Genomic DNA, 22,831 nt, shown 5'->3' with positions numbered 1-22,831 from the left:
TCCGTAATCACCCTTCCTCGTGGTTTAGTCCATTAGCCCCCCACGTGTGTGACTTGTAATGCTTCACGTGTGTTAGTGAAGAAGATGCGAAGATGGACTTTCTGTAAGTGATTTAAATCGTACAGTTTGGACATAAACATGCTTTTTGCAAAGGAACTACCATGGAGGCGCCTCGAGGGCATGTCGTTTGGGTTGTACTCATCCGATGAAATAAGGTCAGTGTTTTGAAAGTTGCATTGGTTACAACTCTAACTTGCTGTCTAGCCATGGTAGCTATAACGTTAGCTAATATTGCATATTACCGTTGAGCTGTTGAAATAGCCTGTTTGTTGTTTGTCATAGGTTGTACTAATTAAAAAATACAGCTAGAGTGAGTTTCAGAATATTATATAACTGTATGTATGGAGCACAACCTAACTTACATTTTGTACTCCTCCTATAGGCTTAGATAGATAGATAGATCTATCTATAGGCTTGCATGTTTATTGTCCGCATTAACGTTACAAATTGAACGTTGGACGAAGTTGGGCAGTCATAAAGTAACGTTTTTATTAGGTGTCAGATTATAGGCACCCTGAATCCTACGTGGTTGTCAAGTCTGTGAGTGTACCGAACAATTGTCACCGGCATTTTTCTTTTGCAGAAAATTGAGTGTAAAAACCATCACGAATCACCAGATTCTGGATAATGTTGGCAACCCTGCCTTTAATGGCCTGTATGATCTTTCACTCGGGCCCTCGGACAATAAAGAAGTGTGCTCAACCTGCATGCAGGACTACATCAACTGCCCTGGCCACTTTGGACACGTTGAACTACCTTTGCCTGTCTTCAACCCTCTATTCTTTGATGTAAGTTCCTTTATAAAAGACAGGTTTACTGTCTGGCACAAAGTTGTCTAAGTCCATCACACCGTTTAAACTCTGTGTATTACATGATCTTTCGTTTTCTCCCCTTAGAAACTCTACCTGCTCATCCGAGGCTCTTGTTTAGCTTGCCACATCCTCAGCTGTGCCAGGGCTCCAATTCACCTCCTGCTTAACCAGCTGAAGCTGCTGGATGTTGGTGCTCTGCAAGATGTCTATGAACTGGAGAATTTTCTCAATCAGGTAAGGATCAGCAACTTAAGGCGCTGACTTAAACCTTAACGAAAAGACATACACACACACTCACACACACATAGCTTTTCAAATTAGCAGAAAAGAGATGGTCCCTTTGATTGTCACACAAACATACTGTAACACAATTTTAACACTGCTTTGCCTTTTTGTTCTGGTGCTTGTCTTGTGTAAGTTTTTGGAAACCAGTCCACAAGCTTCTGGTGCAGATATTCAGGCGGTCTTAGAGGAACACTGTGCACCAATTCTGAAAGCCCTCAAAGATGGGGAGGAGCGTTACACTCCAGTGAGTCCCGTTATTTTACATTTTTTATTTTGTATCAGTACTGCATGCTCAATGTATCTTGGTAATTCCCTTTTCTGCTTGTTGGAGCTATTTATGGTACAGGAAGTGATGCATGTTCTAGACCTAGGGATAAAGGAATATATTTATTGTGTTGGTCCACCATTCATCTTTGAAGGGGAAAGGGCTTTCTTCCCAAAGTTTCAATATTTTGTTTGCCCTTGTGGTTGTGCATCCCTAGATTAAGCATGTCTGCGAGAAGAAAGCCAGCCTTGTTCAAAATTTCTGGAGAGTTCACATGACACCAAAGCGATGCTCGAGCTGCAAGTAAGAAGAAGTGATATTTTTGTAATATTATTTCATATTGTAAACTATGAAATTATTGACATTGGGGCAATGGTGGTTCAGAAGGTAGAGGAGACGTTTAACAATCGAAGGGTTGCTAGTTCGATCCCGACTCCTCCTGACCAAGTGTCGAAGTGTCCTTGAGCAAGATACTGAACCTCCAACTGCTCCCTATGTGCAGGTTGACACCCAGTAGCCTTCTCCATCTGTGTGTGATTGGGTAGATGTCTGAGGCAATAATCTGTAAAGAGCTTTGAGTAGAAAAGTGCTATATAAATGCAGTCCATTTACCAAATTCATAGTGTCATGCTGATTTTATTCTATGATTACATTTAAACAGGACACCCAGAGCAGCGGTGCGGCGAGAACACAACAGCAAACTCATCATCACAAATGCCCCCTCCAAGAAGCCAGAGGTCGAAGGTGATCATTTAAGATCATTGCTGTCAGTCATGGATCATGGAACTTTTCTGTTATTTGGTTTTAGAGTCGCTCATGAAGCCTCGTTAGCATTTCCTCTTGTGCCTTCCTGCTCATCCTTTTGAAAGATGTGTCCGTGTTTGCTGTGTGGCGTTTACACATAGAGTTTTGTTTGACTCACGGGTGGTATTTTGTTTTTGTTGTCCTTTTAGAGGACGCTCAGATTGCCAAGCGGGGATACCTTACCCCCAGCTTGGCTAAGGAGCACATCGTTAAACTTTGGGAAAAGGAAGGTAAGGCAGCTTCTTCCACAATGCATATACTTGATTGATTTACATGTTGCTGATAGCAATGTTACTAAACAGAGAGACATACTGAAGTGAGTATAATTTTAAAGTGATAATTTGAGTATTTTTCTATATAAAGAGCTGAGAGTAAAAATATGTTTCACTGAAATGCATAGTGAACATCTGTGTGCACCGCTCTGTATATGCAGGCCTATGCACAACAGTCTTAACATCTAGACAGTCCTCATCAAGCGTCTGTTGATGCTTTTGCTGAAATGTGTGACTGACTGCTTTCTCCATCACAGGCTTCTTCCTGAAGCACCTGTTCGCTGGTATGGATGAGGGCTTACAAGCCGTCTTCAAACCAGATATTTTCTTCCTTGACATTCTGATGGTTCCACCGAGTAGGTAGGTAACTTTACCTCCAGATTGAACTTGTATAATGCAAAATATATCGTCAATTAAAATAATAAATTACGATTGAAATGAATTGTACAGTGTCGAAGAGTAAATACATTCTAAATGAATACCATTCCCTTGAGTCTCTAGTTTAGTTCTCATACTAAGGTTTGATTTGAACCGAGTTGAACCTCATGTGTTTCTGTAGGTACCGGCCCATCAACCGCCTGGGAGACCAGATGTTCACCAACGGGCAGACAGTGAACATGCAGGCCGTGATGAAGGACAACAACTCTATTCAGAAGCTGCTGGCCCTCATAGCTGCAGAGAAAGCAAAGGAGATCGAAGGCAGTGACACGGAGTTGGACAAGGTGAGGAGATCACTTGTATACCTTGTATCTCATTGGCGTTAAAGTGTACTCTATATATTGCAATATATGCAAACTAGCATATCCTCATATGCATACTCTGTTATAAACTTAAGTATTAGAGTATTAGAGGTTACCAGTGCATTTGACTTTGCAAGAACATGGTATTGGAGTTGTTTTCATCATTGGTCGTTTGTGAAAGCCATTGCCTTTCAGTGAAATGATCAGTGTTCTGATCCAATGTCATCTCTCTCCCTCAAGGACACAATGGAGACAGAGGAGAAAGGTAAAATGGACCAGACGTTTCTGTCCGGCATACCTGGTCAGACGCTCACAGACAAGCTGTACAACATGTGGATCAGGCTGCAGAGCCACGTCAACATTGTGTTTGACAGCGACATGGATAAGCTGATGAGCGAGAAGTTCCCTGGCATTCGGCAGGTTGGTTTACCTGCCCAGACAGTGTCTAGTACTTACCTATTATAGTTAGTACTTCGCAACAGTCGTTATTAAAGCATTCTCAATGTAAATGTGTTTCATGCTTCATGCTTTTTTTTTTTTCATCTATACAAATCTGTGTTGCGGGATTTGTACATTTGAGAAAACACACATTTGAAGGAATCCCTGATATTAAAGCCCAACAGCTTAAAACAGAATATACTTTAAAGACTGAATGATTCTCAAAGACTTCTGGTTTCGTCGTTTGGTGACATGAACTTGCTTTGGTTTAGCTTCTGGAGAAGAAAGACGGTCTATTCAGGAAGCACATGATGGGGAAGCGCGTGGACTTCGCTGCCCGTTCCGTCATCTGTCCAGACATGTACATCGGCACCCATGAGATCGGCATCCCCATGGTAACAGAACAGCTTTCAAACTAACCTCTCCCTTCCATCATGAAATACGAGATTGTCTTTTGAAGCTGGTATCATGATGGATAATGGCTATCAGTCATGAGATATATACATATATAATATATGTATGTACGTACCTGTATGTATGTAAATGCAGTGCTCCTCCACTGTTGCCCCAAGAACTGAGTTATACTTTCTCACATGTATACGTGTCACTAATGGAAAGCTAGGCATCTGGGTTGTTGTTGTTGTCGTCGTTGTTGTTGATGTTGTTGTTTACATGTGTACAGAAAGTGACCACTTTCTCCATACCCATGCGTCAGGTGTTTGCCACCAAGCTGACGTACCCCCAGCCCGTGACTCCGTGGAACGTGAAGGAGCTTCGGCAGGCGGTGCTGAACGGACCCAACGTGCACCCGGGCGCGTCCATGGTGATCAACGAGGACGGCTCGCGCACCATCCTGAGCAGCAGCAACCTGACTCAGCGCGAGGCCATCGCCAAGCAGCTGCTCACGCCCAGCACAGGCCCCCACAGGGTGCCCATGAAGATCGTGAGTAACGACTCGTTCCCCACCTCAACACTACATGCTCTTTTGCACAACCAAAGCACTAGATATTGGATACTGCTTTAGTGTAACTGTCCTTGGGTGTTTCAGGTCTTAGGTACTAATATGTCTAGTATATAAGCACTATACTATTTCGATTTATGGATCTCCTACCACTTCCCCTCTTTCAGGTAAACCGGCACATAAAGAACGGGGATGTTATGCTCCTGAACCGCCAGCCCACCCTCCACAGGCCCTCCATCCAGGCCCACTCGGCCCGGATCCTGCCCGGCGAGAAGGTCCTGCGGCTGCACTACGCCAACTGCAAGGCCTACAACGCCGACTTCGACGGCGACGAGATGAACGCCCACTTCCCTCAGAGTGAGCTGGCCAGGGCCGAGGCCTACACGCTCGTCAGCACAAACCAGCAGTACCTGGTGCCCAAGGTCAGAAACACACTTTTACTTACGGCAGTTTCTTCAATGAAATGAGTCAAACACTCACCCATCCATCAGTCAATTCATCAATCCATCCATCCACTTTTTTGTGTGCCGCTACTGTAGAGTAATATGGGAATTTGATCCGAGAAAAATGACATCAGTGTTTACAAAAATGTTGTCTACTTCTACCATTTGGAAATGGCTTGTTTACTTCACTGTTGATGTATGTATCCTACTTATCCATGTACAGTATGTATCCACCACACCATACGTTGTTCCCTAATTGTCCGAACCCTCTCTTCCCTGTGTCTGCTGTAGGATGGGAAGCCTCTGGCTGGTCTGATCCAGGACCACATGGTGTCTGGCACCACAATGACCATCAGAGGCTGCTTCTTCACCAGGGACCAGTACACAGCACTGGTCTACAGGGGCCTCACAGACAAAGTGGGCAGAGTCAAGCTGCTCCGCCCTGCCATCCTCAAACCCTACCCCTTATGGACGGGCAAACAGGTCTGTGGTGAAGCTGAACCGCCTTAGAAACCATGGAATAAAAGAAGCAGACAGATGCATATTGTTCAGTTGGGATTTCAGCCAAGTTCCAGGCAATTTATGTCGTTTGAAATGCTACAAATTAATTTAGAATCTGCGTTCTTATTAATGTCGGACGTGGCAAATAACTATAATCACACTATGGAACGCCTCCTACAACATCAGGCAACCCAACCTATATTTTAGAATTTTTCAGCACTTGAAAGTTGTTTCACTTCCCCACAACCTGATCAAACATGATTTCGTCTCCTGTTGTCCTGCAGCTTGTGTCCACCCTGCTCTTGAACGTCATCCCTGAGAACCACATTGCCCTGAATTTGACTGGCAAAGCCAAGATCCCCAGCAAAGCCTGGATAAAAGTGCCTCCTCGTCCTGTGAATGGATACCGCCCTGACACCATGAGTGACTCTCAGGTAACTATGGATACCACCCTGATACTATGTGTACCTCTCAGGTAACTATCCAGCAGTCCTCCACCATAAAAATGAATTGTTCAGTAGTATCGATACAGTTAGCAGCTCGTGGCTAAGTGCTACCAGATTTAGTCAACTCTGTGATTTGTGTCTTCTCCTTGACAGTTTCCTAAATGCTTAATATTGTTGCACTGAGCTAAAATGTGTCGTTACTACTACTGCGGTAACTGAAAACCTAAAGTAATATTTCCCCTCAAGAGTATCTTTTTTAGTGATGTATAAACACAATGTTTCTTAAAACAACATTGGGGTCAGGAAATCAAGAATTAGGGTTTGCTTGTTTCAGCCAATCAGGAATTCTTTGAGGACATGTCAGGACTTGTCCTCTTGCTGTTGTGCAGGTGGTCATCCGCCAGGGGGAGCTGTTGGTCGGGGTTCTGGACAAGGCTCACTACGGCAGCTCGGCCTACGGCCTGGTGCACTGCTGCTACGAGCTGTACGGCGGGGAGACCAGCGGCAATCTCCTCACCTGTTTGGCACGCCTCTTCACCGCCTACCTGCAGCTGTACCGCGGCTTCACCATGGGTGAGGAGCTTGGGGCGTCCAGATGATGATGATGATGATGCAATGCACTGTGTTACGTGCTCAGTTTAGCTGCTGGATCAAGGGCTTGGCAAATTCCATGGTTATGGATTTGGGTTCCCAGGGATCCCACATACTGATAAAAATGTGGCTGTGTTTACTTTAAAGTCACTTTTGTTTGATATGTATTCGCCAAGAGTACTTTGAGTAAATGTAATTTAGATGTTAGTAGCAGTAATAGTTCATATAATAAATATTATCTCTTGATTCACAAGTACACAGAACACTATTGCATAGGTTTGATAAGCAAAGTTTAGATCACACTATGAAATTGAGCTTGGGGAAAGACTTTGTGTATCCATAATACTATTAACATGACATGTTGTTTTACAGACATTATTCTTCGCAGGCAATGTGTGTGTGTTATCATTTGAAACAGTACATGAGATCATTACATATTCCCATTTGTAGGAGTGGAGGATATTCTAGTCAAACCTGGCGCCAACATAGAGAGAACAATGATCATTGAAGAGTCTGTTACAGTTGGAACCAAGGTGAAGTGTCAGTCCCAAAAATGTGATTTTGAGGCGTTAATAAAGCTAAAATATACAGTAGAATTAATTTAATTATATATTATATTATATATAAAATCCACCATAAATTCTTTAACCCCCCCCCCCCCCCCCCCCCCAGGCTCTGAAAGCAGCCTTCAGCCTTCTCCCCACTGCGACTGAGGAGGAGGGGCGGGACCATTGGCAGAATGCCCACCTGAACCCAGACCAGAGAGACTTCAACATGGTGGACCTCAAGTTCAAGGAGCAGGTCAACCAAGTCAACAATAACATTAACAAGGTGGGTGTGGAGGAATAGTAGTACTATGGCAGGGATAATTAATAGTCCTCTGCTGCGCGTCCGGTTTGTCCTGTCCGGATTTATTTTTCGATAATGACCACTGGACTATATATTATCCCACTTAATACGGTTACTTGCTAAAAAGACATTCCTCCAAAATACTTCTTTTTAACATTTTGTTGAGGTTTCTTAATTTCCGCTGATAGAACTTCAAAAGTTTCAGGTATTGCGTAGTAACCCATTAGTTGCTGACTTCAAGGTACAATTACTTTCCGTTGCATTAAATGACCGGACTACTTGCGGAATGATATGAAATATGTGAATTAGAAGCACAAAACCCGTTGCCAATGACAGCGGTCAATATAAAGAAATATCAGGCCTCCGAACGTTGGGTTGGCTCATTCAAATCCACTGAACTTTTTGGAGCATTCTGAGGAGCCATATAATAATTCTCTATATCGCTCTCAGTTCCTCTGCCTTTCCCAGCAGACTCAAGGTCCTCCTCACTTTGTGGTTTCAGAGAGCCCTGTTCTGGAAACCTTAGCTAACTCAGGTTGTCCAGATCATGTTTTTCTTATAGTTGTATCAGTCATAAAAAATGATGTCTCTATAGATACATGTGGGTCCTATCTATGAACAGGATAATGCAGTGTGTGAGATTTGTTTCCTCTTAAAAATGTGCATGTGATTACTTTTGAGTGCTGCTATATCCTCATTCGCATCTCAGATGGTGTCAAGGGAACAGAGAGAGGAGACCAATTACAAACAACAAACAGTGTGTGTGTGTGTGTGTGTGTTGGAATATACATGCTCTGTCATAGTCACAAGATGTTATTTCCACTGCTGACTGAAGTCTGTCTTTTTTTCCACACACACACACACACACATGCCACCCCGATGACAAACAGTGAAAGAATGCTGCTGAAGTGGTTGACCTTTTTTTTTTTGTACAAGAGTACAATCAACATGACACATTTACAATACCTGAATACTTACTTTTCTTTTTGAAAACACACAAGTTCCTTCCTATTTCAGGACTCATTATTAGGCAAAATATTTTTTACTTGAAAATATCTGTCAATTCTTTACTATGACCAAAGGTTCATCTTCTTTTCTTTTTTTTTAAAAAAAATAAACAAACTTACAAACTTACAAACATACCCAGTCCATCTAGTCCAGATCCAAATTAATTTTTCTTTCTGAATTCTAAGTGAGAAAGACAGCTTTTCCATTATGTATATATCACGGATTATATCTACTATCCACTGTACTATCCACTGTAGGTGGTTCTGGGTTTAACCATTTCTTTGTGATAGCCTTTGTGGTTGACATGTAATGTGTGTGTTTCCCCCGGGACAGGTGATTATGCCTATTGGCCTTCACAGGTCCTTCCCAGAGAACAACCTTCAGCTCATGGTGCAGTCAGGGGCCAAGGGCTCCACTGTTAACACCATGCAGGTGTGTATAAATACAAACAGATATCATTATGCTTTAAGATAAATTACCAGTTCAACTGAGGTATTTATTATTAATAAATCTTAAAGATAATTGTTAATGTGTTGTAAATTCACTGTCGTTTTCGCACATATTTGAGTGTGGCGATGCTTCCATTCAGTTTGATTATTTAAAGCTCCAGCACTTCATATCAGATTTTCTCTAAATTCAGTCATTACTATGCCCCCCTAGATTTATGTTCATTCAAAAATGCAAAACAAAGCTAGTGCACCAAAAGTGTCAACCCACACAGAACACTGACCATTCTCCCTTTTCTGCTTTCCCACCAGATCTCCTGCCTGCTGGGTCAGATTGAGCTGGAGGGCCGACGCCCACCCCTGATGCCTTCTGGGAAATCTCTGCCCTGTTTCCAGCCTTATGACAGTGCGCCCCGGTCAGGGGGCTTTATTTCCGGACGATTCTTGACGGGGATTAAGCCACCAGTGAGTAGAGCTCTGCTACAGGTTCCCCTCATGATTGACAGGTGATGGAGGTCTTTAGGGACCACTGACTGAAAAAAAAACACCCACTGAGATGCTGAGGATTTCCCCCCCTAGCTTTTCTATTCAGTGGCCTTGTTTTTAGATTTGTGTCAAAGTGAAATGTTGGGAGAAAAGTAGCTTGTTGCCCATTTTTTTCAGATTTTCTCTCCTGGAAAGATTTGACGTCATGCTGTGTACAGTGGAACAGGTTTTGAGTTCAGATGTGGAACAGGTTTTGTGTTCAGATGTGGACAGGGGCGTAACTATAGGGGGTGCAGCAGGTGCGGTCGCACCTGGGCCCGTGGGTCTAGGGAGCCCGTAGCCATGGGCCATAGACATATTTACGTCAATGTTAATAGTCTGAAGGCGGAATATGTGCGCGGGGGAGGGGGTGTGGCGGTGATTAGTGATCAACCCTGACAACTTCACAGTTTCAAGTGTTATAGGCAAAACATGCGTGCGGGGGGAGGGGGCGTGGTGGCGGCACTTACAAACATGAAAAAAAGGGGGTACGAGACTGTGTTTTGGAACCACTGCCTTACACCACTGACTAGGGCCCGTCATAATAGCCTGCACCTAGGCTCGTCGTAACTACGTTACGCCACTGGATGTGGAACAGGTTTTGAGTTCAGACGTGAAACAGATTTTGAGTTCAGATGTGGAACAGGTTTTGAGTTCAGGCGTGGAACAGGTTTTGAGTTCAGACGTGGGAACTGTATTTGAGTCTTTGTCAGTGATGTAAGAGGTTTGGTAATGCTCACAAATGTGTAACATGAGTCAATGTAAGCTGTAATGCTCATAAATGTGTAACATAAGTCAACGAACTGATCTTGGATGTTTACTGTCCATGTTTCAGGAGTTCTTCTTCCATTGCATGGCTGGGCGTGAAGGCCTCGTGGACACTGCTGTGAAGACCAGTAGATCGGGCTACCTGCAAAGGTGGGACTGGATTTAAACACAGCCAAATGCCCGTTAAGTAACTGGAAGCTCAAAATAACCACAACATTTTCTGAGTAGCCTTCTAAACTTTCCAATAGCCTTATGTGGCGGGTACAGGCAACATTCTACACACAGACCTTTGGCCTCAAATACCTTATTTACTGACGCACCATCCCCTCCACTACATGTGTTTCTCCATTCCACTGACTAAAATGGTTCTTACAGGTGTGTGATCAAGCACCTGGAGGGTCTGGTGGTCCAGTATGACTTGACTGTGCGAGACAGTGACGGCAGTGTGGTGCAGTTCCTCTACGGGGAGGACGGCCTGGACATCCCCAAGACTCCGTTCCTCCAGCAGGGGCAGTTCCCCTTCATCAAGGACAATTACGAGGTAGAGCTTAGTTCCCCTTCATCAAGGACAATAGGGCTGGGCGGTATGACGGTATATACCGTGCAACGGTAGAAATGTGTCTACCGGGAGAGATTTGGCCATACCGTTTCAACCGCGGTATATTCTTATTTTGAAATCCAATCGATTTATTTTTAGATAATGACCTCCGAACTATACTTCATCCCTCTTATTATACAGTAACTCGCCAAAACAATAGACATTCCTCCAAAAATACCTCTTTAACGATTTTGTAGCCGTTTTGTGATTTCTGCTGAGAAATAAAATAGAACTCTAAAGTTTCAAGTGTTGCGTAGCAACCCATTACTTCCGGTTACGTTAAATGACCGGACTACTTGCGGAATGATATGAAAGATGGTCAGCGGTCATTACATTTTCGCAGCAGTAAAAATAAAGAAATTACAGACCTGCGAACGTTGGGGTGGCCCATTCAAATCAACGGAACTTTTTTGAACATTCTGAAGAGCCGTATAATACGATACCCAGTACAATTTTTATGCACATAACCTGCACGGACTATCATGCCTACTTGTTGAGTAATCCTCGACTGTTGGGCAAGATTCAATACACTGAAAAATATGGACTGAAAAGTGTCTAGTGTAGGCATTTATTTTTCAGTATTTCAAAGTGAATGAGCTGTGAGCGCACAAGAACAGTGAGCGTCTAGCAGCGATTATCATATACATGTATGTATGTCAACGGCGATTACGGCCAAACCAACGAGATTCTAAGTAATATGGAGACAAAACTTTTTTTGGTACTCCACGTAGATCTATGTATATATGTCTATGTGTAATGGCCAACTTCTTAATTTTTTTATTTTAATATGTGGCCATATAAAGAAAATATCGCATCATTATTGCGTTAACATATGGACACACATTGAAAAGAAAGTTTTAACACTTGAGTTATCTTCTGAAAGTACATTAAAGAACCACTGAAACATAAGCACTGGACTAAATGCCACAGAAAGATTTTTCCTTTTTCTTTTTCTTTTTTTTACATAGACTTTGCCACTATTGCTTAGGCCAATAGCCTATTGAGGCAGTATTGTTTTTGCACCTTAGTGTTCTTAAGGGTCAATAAATAAATGTCTGAGGACACATTTCGCCACCGCTGAAGTGTCCTCTTTTTCAAAAACCCAAATCTGGTTACCCTACGTATAATAAACCGTGATATATACCGTAACCGTGATATAAAATGACAAATACCGTGATGGAAGATTTTGGTCATATCGCCCACCCCTAAAGGACAATTACAAAGTAGATCTTGCCAGGGAATAAGGTGCTTTTGAAGGTGATGACATGAGTCAGTCAGGCTGCTGAAATTTAAGACCTGCTCGGTCTAATCTTTGCGTGACCTACTTTTGGATAGTTTTCCTTTTACCAAATACATGTTTACTTCATTACAGGACATTAAAAAAAGCTTCAACTTTCATTCATTCAACTTTCATTTCATTCACATAAAAAGATTATTGTATGTTTTATAAAAAAATAAGTACAATTTCACATTCATTGGATTCCTTGGATGATGGTTTCTGTCTTCTCACACAATGGCCCTGCAGGTCATCAGGAAGTCCAAGTGCCTGGATGAAGTCCTGTCCAAGATGGACTCTAGTGTTTCGGCCAAGCACCAGAAGGCCATTAAGAAGTGGATGGAAAAGCGGGCAGAGGCAGCACCCCGGGATGGAGGCTTCCTGCTCTTCTCGCAGAAGAAGCTGCCCAAGATTAAGGCTCACAATGAAGGTGCCTGTCTGGCCAACGGCAGAGAGAAGGCCACCCTGGAGGTACTGTGTCCACTTTCAGCTCGCTGTGTTCAAATGATATCCCAATGATGTCGCAATATCAAGGACAATTTTGACGACTTTGAAAATATTCCATCTGGTAGAGCAGTGTTTCCCAAACTGGGGTACGCAAAGGGACGTAGGGGGTACTCGGGCGAGAAAATGTGATTTGCATTTTCAAAGTGAAACAGCCCATTACATTTTCAAACTGACCTACAAATAGACATGACATCTTAAATTGTCAAAATAGCCCAGTCACATTGCAAAAAAAAATACACTCATGTATACATTGTAGTGTTCAGCTAAATAATTACACTGCCTAAAATAGCTACAGGTAGGTTAGTCAAAACATAGGCACAACGGTTAGCTCCCTTGTCAGAATTCCAAAGTGTAGCTCATTCTGTTTGCTGCACGAAAATGGATAAATGGTTAAATAGAGTTAATCCCCGGTCCAGAGAGACACCAACCGCTACTACTAGTAGAAGGCCTACAATCAAGGATGCCCCTGCCGGCGACAGCAACCCAGGTTGCTCTTCCAAGTCTACCTCGGATCAGGATGTTAGCAGCAGTACAGTTGTTGCTAGCCAAGCTACTAGCTTTTTTGTGTGCAAATCAGTAGCTGGAGATTGAATGTCTGAAGGGGTACGGGACTGTAAAAAGATTGGGAAACACTGTGGTAGAGCAAGGTGCTCACAACACCTTGTGTTTACAAATCAAACGCTACGTTGCTTTGGGTGAAAGTCTGCTAAATGACAAAATATATTGGAAATGTAATAAATGTCTGTTACAATTGTAAACTGTATAGAATAAATATAGATGGTAGTTTATTTAGTAAAGAAAGGGTTTCACAGTGTGTGTTTTTTTTTTTATGAGAATGTGAATTTGTATCTTTGTTTTTTTAGTATGTATGTTTGTTTATTAACACTATACTTGCACACAATGCTTATTGTATAATCTGTATGTATAGCATAACCATCACATAATTGTAATCAGATTTTCCTTTAATGTCATTAGCTGGTTGAGCGGTGGTCGGCGCTGGATATGGCCAACCGGAAGAAGTATCTGAAGAAGACCTCTCGCTGCCCAGACCCCTGCCTGGCCGTGCACCGACCAGACATCTCCTTCGGCTCCGTGTCCGAGACCTTCGAGGCCATCGTGGAGTCCTACCTCACCAAGTTAGAGAGTGGCCAGGACTGTAACACTTCCGATGAAGTGGATGGCGACAGGTGAGTGTCTTGAAATGCATAATGGAATCCAGACAGACACACACTCACACACACACACAGAATGACCAACCCAAGCGGTCCAAGCCTGAGCTATGAAAGGCTTTTCATGGACAGTGTATGTGGCTGTATATGCATCTACACTTTGAATTGTGCAAACCACTTACTCTGATCAAAATTGCACAACCAAGCAAACTTGTAGATGCAGATGATATTTAAACATTGTGTGTGTCTGTGTGTGTGTGTAGGCTGAGGAAACTGCTGCAGCAGAAGTGGCAGCGGGCGCTGTGTGACCCCGGTGAGGCCGTGGGTCTCCTGGCGGCCCAGAGCATCGGGGAACCGTCCACGCAGATGACCCTCAACACCTTTCACTTCGCCGGCAGAGGAGAGATGAACGTCACCCTCGGTATCCCCAGGTGACCTGTCCTCTATCTCCATAATGTGTTCACCCAATACAGATCAGTCTTCTTCCTCTGCCATTTAACCAAGCTCAGATGGGGCCATAAAGGGTATTGGTGCAAGGTTTGGTAGGAACAGGCAGATTTCTGAAAGGCAGTTGTCTTTAAAAATATAAGGCCTGATAATATAATTTCTAAAAACAGTTGTATTGCAGATAAGCTTTATTCCCTGTAAAACCTATTGTGCAATTCATGTAGTAACCATTTATGTAACCAGTTCCGATGACAGCTGATGTTTTGTCATTGCCTGACCTTTGGTGGTGATTTTTCTCATGTGATCTACAGGCTGCGTGAGATCCTGATGATTGCCAGCTCCAAAATCAAGACTCCAATGATGAGCATCCCTGTCCTGAACACCAAGAAAGCCCTCAAGAGGGTGAAGACCCTGAAGAAGAAACTCAACAGAGTGTGCTTGGCAGAGGTATGACTCAATGACTGAGCCACTTCCGCCTGTAAGTCAACATGTCCTTGAGTCACAAGACAAAGAACTCCAGACTTCTCCAACTCAAAAACGTCTGATGTTGGTTCATGAGACAGTGAAAGCACTTTCAGTACCCTGAGAGTTAAAAAACAAAGCATAATTTCTGGCATTCCCCTTTTTTATTGGTGGTCCTGTATTGTTAATGAGGACTTTTAGGAGTGTGGATCACTGCAGGATCATAGTATTCAGGCAGATGCCAGGTTGCCGTGGTGAAACGTTATTGTTCTCTTGCTCTGGTTGCTTGGTAACAGGTCCTCCACAAGGTGGACGTGGAGGAGACACTGAGGTTCGAGGGAAAACAGGCCCAGAAGAAGGATCGAGTGTTCAAGCTTTCCTTCCACTTCCTGCCACCGGAGCGCTACCAGCAGGACAAGATGCTCACCCCACAGCAGATCCTGCGCTACATGGAGGCCAGGTATTGCCATCACCTGTCCTGTCTTCCCATGAACTCACTCGATTTTTACTCTCTATTATGGGGGTGTGCAGCTTGCCATTCATTCATTGCCGCCATTTATAAATGTTCTAATTTTTGGGTAACTTATTGCCCATAGGTTCTTTGCTCAAAGTACATATTTATAAAAAATATGAGCTATTTTTATTCATTTTGTATACCAGGAGTAACTAGCCCACTGTTCTTAAATTTCCAGGTTCTTCAGACTGCTGTTAGAAGCTATCAAGAAGCTCAATGCCAAGCTAGCCTCTATCGACCCTGTTGAAACACGCAAAGCCACACGGAAGGATGAGGACCAGGTCGGGGGGGAGACGTCTGGTCCTGCTCAGGTATTCCTGTGAAATCCTTTCAAGATGAATCAAATGTCATCACTTAGATTGAGCATTGGTGAACTGAAAGTAACTGACCAATATACCATGAAACAGGATGAACAATCTGCAAGCATCCACATTCGATTTCAACATTCCATCCATTGTGATAAGATGATGATGTTTCTATTTGTATTTTTGACTTTGATGTAAACAAATTGTACAATTGTGTTTTTAGAATCTGTCAGTACTCTTATCACAGCCTCACAGATAGATACCAATTCAGCTGTCCGAATAGTTCTTCTACACAAATGCTTGAAGGAATTTTGTTCCGCTTCTAAACTGCAGGAAGATGGAGATGCAAACGCAGAGGAAGAGATGAGGATCGTTGACGATGAAGCAGACGAAGGAGATGCCGACGCCTCTGATGCCAAGAGGAAAGGGAAACAGGAAGAGGAGGTGCTGAGAGGAGCAATCTTGTCCCAAATCTAATCTAATGCACATTCATTTTGCCATTGTAAATGTGTGATGTAAACGATCAGTAGCCCAGAGGTGCACATTCCCTCCTAAACCCTGATGGCTTTTTGGGTAGGTGGATTATGACAGTGAAGAGGGCAGCGAAGGGGATGAAGGAGAGGACCTGGAAGAGGAACCTGAGGAGGAGTCCAGGGATGCTCCAGCCGATTCTCCTCCCACAGAGGAGCCCGACCAGCTGGCAGAGACAGAGATCCAGGATCAGATGCGGGTGAATGCAGTGTTGGCCATCGGCAAAGCAGTGGAGAACTACAAATATGACAGCTTGAATGGACTCTGGTGTGAGGTGGGTGCTGATTGTTTAGGCTGTTCATCTCTTTTTATTTATTTTTTCACTTAAGACTTTGTAGTTGTATGACTATATATGTATATAGTATTTGATAACGCACTCACACACTATATATATAGTTTGGCCTACTCAAGTGTCTTCAGATGCTATACACTTTATTGATAAGTACAGCGTACTTCTTGTATACGTATATGCCATTAGAGGATGTTCTTGAGGTTAGGGCTCTTGTCTTGTAATGATATTTACTCACCTGAAAAGGAAATTATAATTATATATTTTAAGAGACTTGCCTTGAAGACACTAACCAAAGCATAGCTGACAATGATTAAAGCTTCCTAGTTTGCTGACTGGCTATATATTTGGTGATGTCATGCTCTGAGCGCTGTTCAACCTACAAATCATTCCTCAAGAAATTGTCATAACACGCACGACTTGCTTCAACTTGCTTAAAAGCCATTACATCAAATGGAGTCTTATCGTGCTGTTTCCACTGAGGGAAATATGGTTTTCTGTTTCCTAGGCAACCATTGTCCTTCCAGTCACTAATGTGCACTTTGACCTGACGTCACTGGTAGTGACGCAGGCTCAGAATGCCGTCATCATGGAGACCAAAGGCATCACACGCTGCTTACTAGGCGAGGTCACCACAAAGGACGGTGCCAAAGAGACTGTTCTCAACACAGAGGGCATTAACATGCCAGAGATCTTCAAGCATGGCGATGTGAGTGACAATCTCGAAAAAGTTCCTTACTCTGAACAGAGCGCAAACAATGTGAATAAATAATTGCAAAACATAATTGGCCTTTTTAATACAGCATTGAAACTAAATTGGAGTCATAAAAGCAATGAATGTATTGATATTAGTGCTGTCAAACGATTAAAATATTTAATCGCGATTAATCGCATTTATGTCATAGTTAACTCAAGATTAATCGCGATTAATCGCAAATTTGTATCTATTCTAAATGTCCTTTCCTTTATTTATTTTTTCCATCATTTTATTTGTATTGTAATGCCCTTATCAACATGGAAAAGTGGATTGGCTTGCTTTATGCAAATGTTTTATTTTATTGAAAACCAACATTGCCAAACAGGGCAGTACAAAATAAAATTATAAAGTGCACATTTCAGGTAAACAAGGACTGCCTATAGTGCAGTTAAACCATGGCTTAATATTTTCTTTTTTTCAAGTTTGCTGGGAACATAGCAGTCAGGCCTCTTATTTCAGAAACAATGAACCGTAACAGTTAGGTTACCAATAAAAGGTAAGCCTACTACTTCTTTGCTTTCAGCCAGCTGCCTGTTGACATTTTCAGACAACAGTGAAGCTCGCTTCTTTTGCACAACACAACTTTTAAAAGTAAACTTTCCATTCAGAAGCTTTTTATCATCCATTTCGCCGTATCGCGCTCACCATTCACTCAACCCGTAACGTTAGCCTACTACACAGTTTGGGAGGCCAATTAGTTAATCTAAAAAAAAAAAAAAAAAATTATATAAAAAAAAAATTCGCGTTTATCTCGGGATAAAAAAATTAACGGCGTTAAAATGGGTTTGCGTTAACGCCGTTAATAACGCGTTAAACTGACAGCACTAATTGATATAGATTCTTCCAGAAGATTCTAATGGAAAAGGCACATTGGTGTGATAATTTTATGTTGTGCAATTGCCTCACATGTTTGAGAAACGCTTTCTCACCATATTTATACCACCCTTTTTGTAATTCGTGCATATTCTTGATTTGAATAGGCTGTGTTTTATGCAAATTCTTGATTTGAATAGGCTGTGTTTTGTGCAGATTCTTGATTTGAATAGGCTGTACTCCAATGAAGTCCATGCCATTGCCAACACGTATGGCATTGAAGTGGCTCTACGAGTTATTGAAAAGGAAATCAAAGACGTGTTTGCCGTTTATGGTATGTGGTGTTTTTGCCTCTTTTTTTTAAACTCACTGTAACTTACAGCAGTATTAGTATGCAAGAGCATTACTAATAATGATAATCACATGTAATCAAAGTAGTTGCTTTAATATTACTAATATTTCTCTACTTGTCTCTTGAGAGCATTTGATGAAATTGCACATCTCTTAGGTCTCTAAATGCATAGGTTCTATCCATTCAAACCGCTGAACTGTGTGGCTGAGCTGTGCTGTGAGTGTAAGCGTTCTAACCTTTATCCATGACACGCCTGAACCGCTTCTTCTTACAGGTATTGAGGTGGACCCCAGACACCTGTCCCTGGTGGCTGACTACATGTGCTTCGAAGGTGTTTACAAGCCCTTGAACCGGTTTGGCATCAGGTCCAACTCCTCTCCCCTGCAACAGATGACCTTTGAAACGAGCTACAAGTTCCTCAAGGATGCCACTATGTTGGGTATGACAATCTATGGCTGTCGCAGTGTTCGTAATAATAATTAAAATGGAAAGTAAGCTCTAGGCAACTTTAGGCCAGCGTAACATCAAGCTTTATATTTAGGGTGTCAAGATGACTACATGTCAATAAGGCACATGAATTTTGTCAGTGATTTATTGTCTGAGTGATTTAATGATTTCTTTCTTATCAGGATCACATGACCAGCTGCGGTCTCCCTCTGCTTGCATCGTGGTCGGAAAAGTCGTCAAAGGAGGAACGGGGATCTTTGATTTGAAGCAACCACTGCAGTAGTGCGTCATGTCATGATAATCAACTTGACAAAAAGTCGAATGCTTTGAAGAAGACTGGACTGCATTTGGCATATCACTGATACTGATACTAATACACATGCAGGAGAATGTCAGAACAACTATTGTGTTATTTGTACAATTCGTCTTTCAATTATGTTTGTCAATGTATTAATAAGGATGTATGAAATAAATATATTTTCAGCTGTCTGAACTCATATGACCTCATTTGGTTACAACAACAAAAAATGCAGGGGTTGGAAAAAGTTATTAGATTAGCCATGTAGATTATGTAGAAATTGTCAGTACAAATGCAACCTTTTTTGGGGCAAGTAGGCTACCGCATTGTCCGTTTGTGAATTACTTTTAATTTGGCAGTAGCGAATACCGGAAGCTTAGCTGTGGTTATTTCCACCAAGAACAGTGTTCGGCGCTAGTTTCAAATACTACTAAGACATTTGTAATTGATTTTTAAATCAATATGGTTCAAGAATTTCACGTTTTAAGATGCTTTGCTTGTGAAACGTTCCAGGTTCAACAGGTAAACTCTGACTAATGTAACAGAGCCAACTTCTCTGCAGTATGCGGTTGGTTCTTAGCGTGACCTGGCTAGTAGCTAGTCAGTCAGCCTAAGCTGATTATTGTGAAGTTAGCAGATGTTAGTAAATGCTGAGAGTCGAGTGAATGAACTTAAAGAACAAGTCAGCTAGTTGGTTAAGACAATGTATTACTTACCTGCATTATTGGCTTCCCAACTTTTCTATTTTCCTTTAAATAATATCTTAGGTTAAAAAAGCGAAAAAATGGAATTGCAAGATGTGTGGGGAGAAACAGTCCGTCATCAAGGTGAGACCCATACTCTTTCAGAAAAGCGTGCCATTTAGTGTGTATGCCAGCACACTTAATGAAATGACGTTGTCTGGTATCGCCGAGACTGGACATTGTGGGAATAGTTACATTAGTAAGCGTTCATATTCAGCTGTTACCCGTAAAAAGTTACTCAACGTAAATCAGGATTGGCTGTTGACTGCTGGTCAAATATACTGTCTCAGACCAGCATAATGTGATGTGAGTTGTGCTTGCAGAGACAAGTTTGCTTTTTCAGCTTGTAACAAGTTGAAACTATTTCATCCAGATTAAAAACTCACAGTACTGGTATGTATTGTTCAGGTATCCTTTGTGTAAAGATAACAAGCTGTTTGGTACTGAACAGGAATTTGGGCGTGGCACTGGGGCAGAGTGCAGAGGCCATGTCCAGAAGCTCAACAGCCTGAGAGGGAAGCAGCTAGAGGAAGAAAATGATGATGCCTGGTCTCGATGGTAACCTACCACCATTCCTGAAACAGTGTGTCACTATAACCAGCATAGTTGCCATATGTACTAATTTCCTTCTCCTGATGTGGAAACAACATGATATTCCCATCTCCTTGCACATTGTTCCATGTTACCAGCGTTACCTCAGTGTTTTGTTTTCAAGGGAGGAAGATGAGGAGTGTGAGTACAACCAAGGAGACCAAGGCCTCTCCAGTGAGCCCCACCAGGTCTGTAGCGTAATGAATTGGTCATCAGTTTACATTCTAATTCGTGATTAGATACTACAGTACCCACTGCACCATATAGTTTTGTTAATACTTAGCATTTCATGTGAAGTGTCACACATTAAACATTAGGGGTGGGAATCTCTTGGCACCTTTGCTATTCAAGTTTGCTATTCAGAGTCTCAAATCTGAGTTTGCTACTCAAAGGTTGCTAATCACTTCGAGACAGAATCATTATAGAGAGAGTCGAGAGAAATCGAAGATTCAATTTTTTTTTCCCACCCCTATTAAACATACAGCACGTAGTGCCAGTATTTATTTTTACTGATGTCTGCACAATTATCACAATCTACCCTCCCTCCTTGCACTTACAGAGTAATTAGTGGGCAGGCCTGACTATTAGAATTCAAAGCCAACTGCCTTTTATCCCAAAATGATATCACTCACAGCCTGTTTATATATACATGTATCTAGATTTGTTGTTACCCCTAAATTTAAGCATCATAGTACCTATAGCCCAGTCATGTTTGAATTGCCTTTTTTTACAGAGCGTTGGGGAAAGTCGTTGGAGTAAGTACACTGAGACCGTGGCAACTCTTGACGGTGATGAAGAAGAGGAAGGAAACGTTTCCACTGAAAGTAAGCGGTTTGGCAGTCAGAGGAACAACAGGTCAGTATATCATAACACATCCTACGTTCTGTTTTTGGGTTGCTAAAATTAGCAAGTTAGAGACTGTTGCGGTAGTAGACTGTGTATGTCTTAATTCTAGAGAGAAGCGAGCCTAGTTCAAAATCTTTGTCATGACAGATCAGGTGTGCTAATTCATAACATTACTAAAGCAGTAGATTTTGTTGCTAATCTGAATTTAAAATAGAAAGAGGAAGAGAGGCAGAGGTGCCAGGCGGGGCATTGGTTGTCGTGGTGAGGATGATGAGGATCAGGGAGAAGGGACTGGTGCATGGAGACGTGATAGAGGCGTCATAAAGGTAAAACAAGTTTCTATTCATTGGCTGTGTCCCATCATCTACACTTGAGGAACTCAACTTGCTTGTTCATGTGCTTAAATTAAGGGACAAAATCACGTTGTGTTTACTTTGAACATTATTTGTACGTTAGCTTTTTTTTTTCCCACAGAACCATGTAAAATGCATCACTGGTGTAAAATGCAATATGTCAAGTTTTATCAAAATGTGACAAAATGGGATAGATAAGAGTAGATAATAGTTACTTTTTCAGTCAAATTCCTTTCCTCTATGTTGTTAAGAATGGAACTAGACCTTATAGTATAACACATCCTGGATGTATTGTCATTGCCTGTACCCTGCTGCTACAGCCACCAGCTCGCTCAGGGCCGGTGACCTCAGCGCCAACTTGGGAGGAGCCTGCATTTTACACTCCTTCCTTCCACGCAAACACTCCAACACCCTCTGCTGCTAGCAAACCCCTGTCCAGTGGAGTCACTTCCAGAAACTTCCCTGGAAACCAGCACAGACCCAGTGCATCTACAGAGATCAGTTCCAGTAGACCAACTGGCCTAGCTACCCGCAAACCTCTGTCAAGCACATCCGTCAATAGACAGACCGACATATCTACTCCCCACCCCGTGTCCAAGGTGAACCAGGCCGAGACTAAGTCCTCTAAGTGGTCCAGGTTTCTAGCCTCACCCTCCACCGAGGACCAGGAGGAGGATGGACGTGGAGATGATGGACATGGAGCTGCCCATTGGAGTGACACTGACGAGGGCTTAGACTACCATGACCCAGACCCTGCTAGAGGAGTTCTGGACCAGAACAGTTTTAAGACTAAAGTTGAAAATACTTCCCTTTCAAGTGGCCTGTTTGGTGCACTGCCAGGTCTGGGAAATGGCTCTGGTATGGTGAATAAGTTGAAGTCGGCAACTGCCTGCTTTGGGTTTGTGAGTGCCACCAATCAGATGCCAAGCCCTACTTTCACCACTCGGCCCATTGGCCAGGAGAAAGCTGTCTGTCATCAGCCTCCGCCCTCCAAAAGACCTTGCCCTGGCCTTGCTGTGAGCTCACTTTTTCAAACTGATGAGACATTTGATGACGCACCATTTTGTTAGACTGTTTGTTTTCACAACAATGTCTGTTGGTTTTTGTAGATTGTTTGTCTTCACAACAGTTGTTGTTTGTTTTTCTGTGTAGTAGTAATAATTATTAATTTACTATATTCTGTAAACTCTCTTGTATTAAACTATTCTTGTAAATGTCACAACATGCCTTTAATGCTTATGCAGCAATAAAACACATAAAACGTACTATAATGTGCAGTTTCCTTTATAAATGAAAGACAGTACTACTACTTATATTAG

At 42.4% G+C, this 22,831-nt stretch overlaps 1 protein-coding gene across 1 annotated transcript; it reads left to right on the top strand.

The window, feature by feature from the left end:
• Positions 1-23: 23 nt before the first annotated feature.
• polr1a (RNA polymerase I subunit A) lies at positions 24-22,777 on the top strand. The gene is made up of 40 exons (XM_031586887.2): positions 24-215; positions 644-848; positions 957-1,106; positions 1,291-1,401; positions 1,640-1,725; positions 2,084-2,166; positions 2,376-2,456; positions 2,756-2,858; positions 3,058-3,220; positions 3,479-3,658; positions 3,949-4,071; positions 4,392-4,619; positions 4,805-5,059; positions 5,372-5,563; positions 5,866-6,015; positions 6,417-6,600; positions 7,069-7,151; positions 7,291-7,449; positions 8,809-8,907; positions 9,234-9,386; positions 10,282-10,364; positions 10,590-10,755; positions 12,338-12,559; positions 13,571-13,782; positions 14,028-14,195; positions 14,523-14,658; positions 14,970-15,133; positions 15,366-15,498; positions 15,826-15,936; positions 16,070-16,297; positions 16,821-17,021; positions 18,099-18,216; positions 18,509-18,673; positions 18,864-19,501; positions 19,747-19,806; positions 20,174-20,280; positions 20,438-20,501; positions 21,047-21,168; positions 21,374-21,485; positions 21,833-22,777. Exons 1-34 carry the CDS (start codon positions 139-141, stop codon positions 18,962-18,964), a joined length of 5,073 nt encoding a protein of 1,690 aa, XP_031442747.1. The 5' UTR covers positions 24-138; the 3' UTR covers positions 18,965-19,501; positions 19,747-19,806; positions 20,174-20,280; positions 20,438-20,501; positions 21,047-21,168; positions 21,374-21,485; positions 21,833-22,777.
• Positions 22,778-22,831: the final 54 nt, after the last annotated feature.

The sequence above is a fragment of the Clupea harengus genome, chromosome 20 (assembly GCF_900700415.2).
Source record: "Clupea harengus chromosome 20, Ch_v2.0.2, whole genome shotgun sequence".
NCBI lineage: Eukaryota > Metazoa > Chordata > Actinopteri > Clupeiformes > Clupeidae > Clupea > Clupea harengus.
Note: the sequence above shows the minus strand (reverse complement) of the source record. Positions and strands in the feature narration are given on the sequence as shown.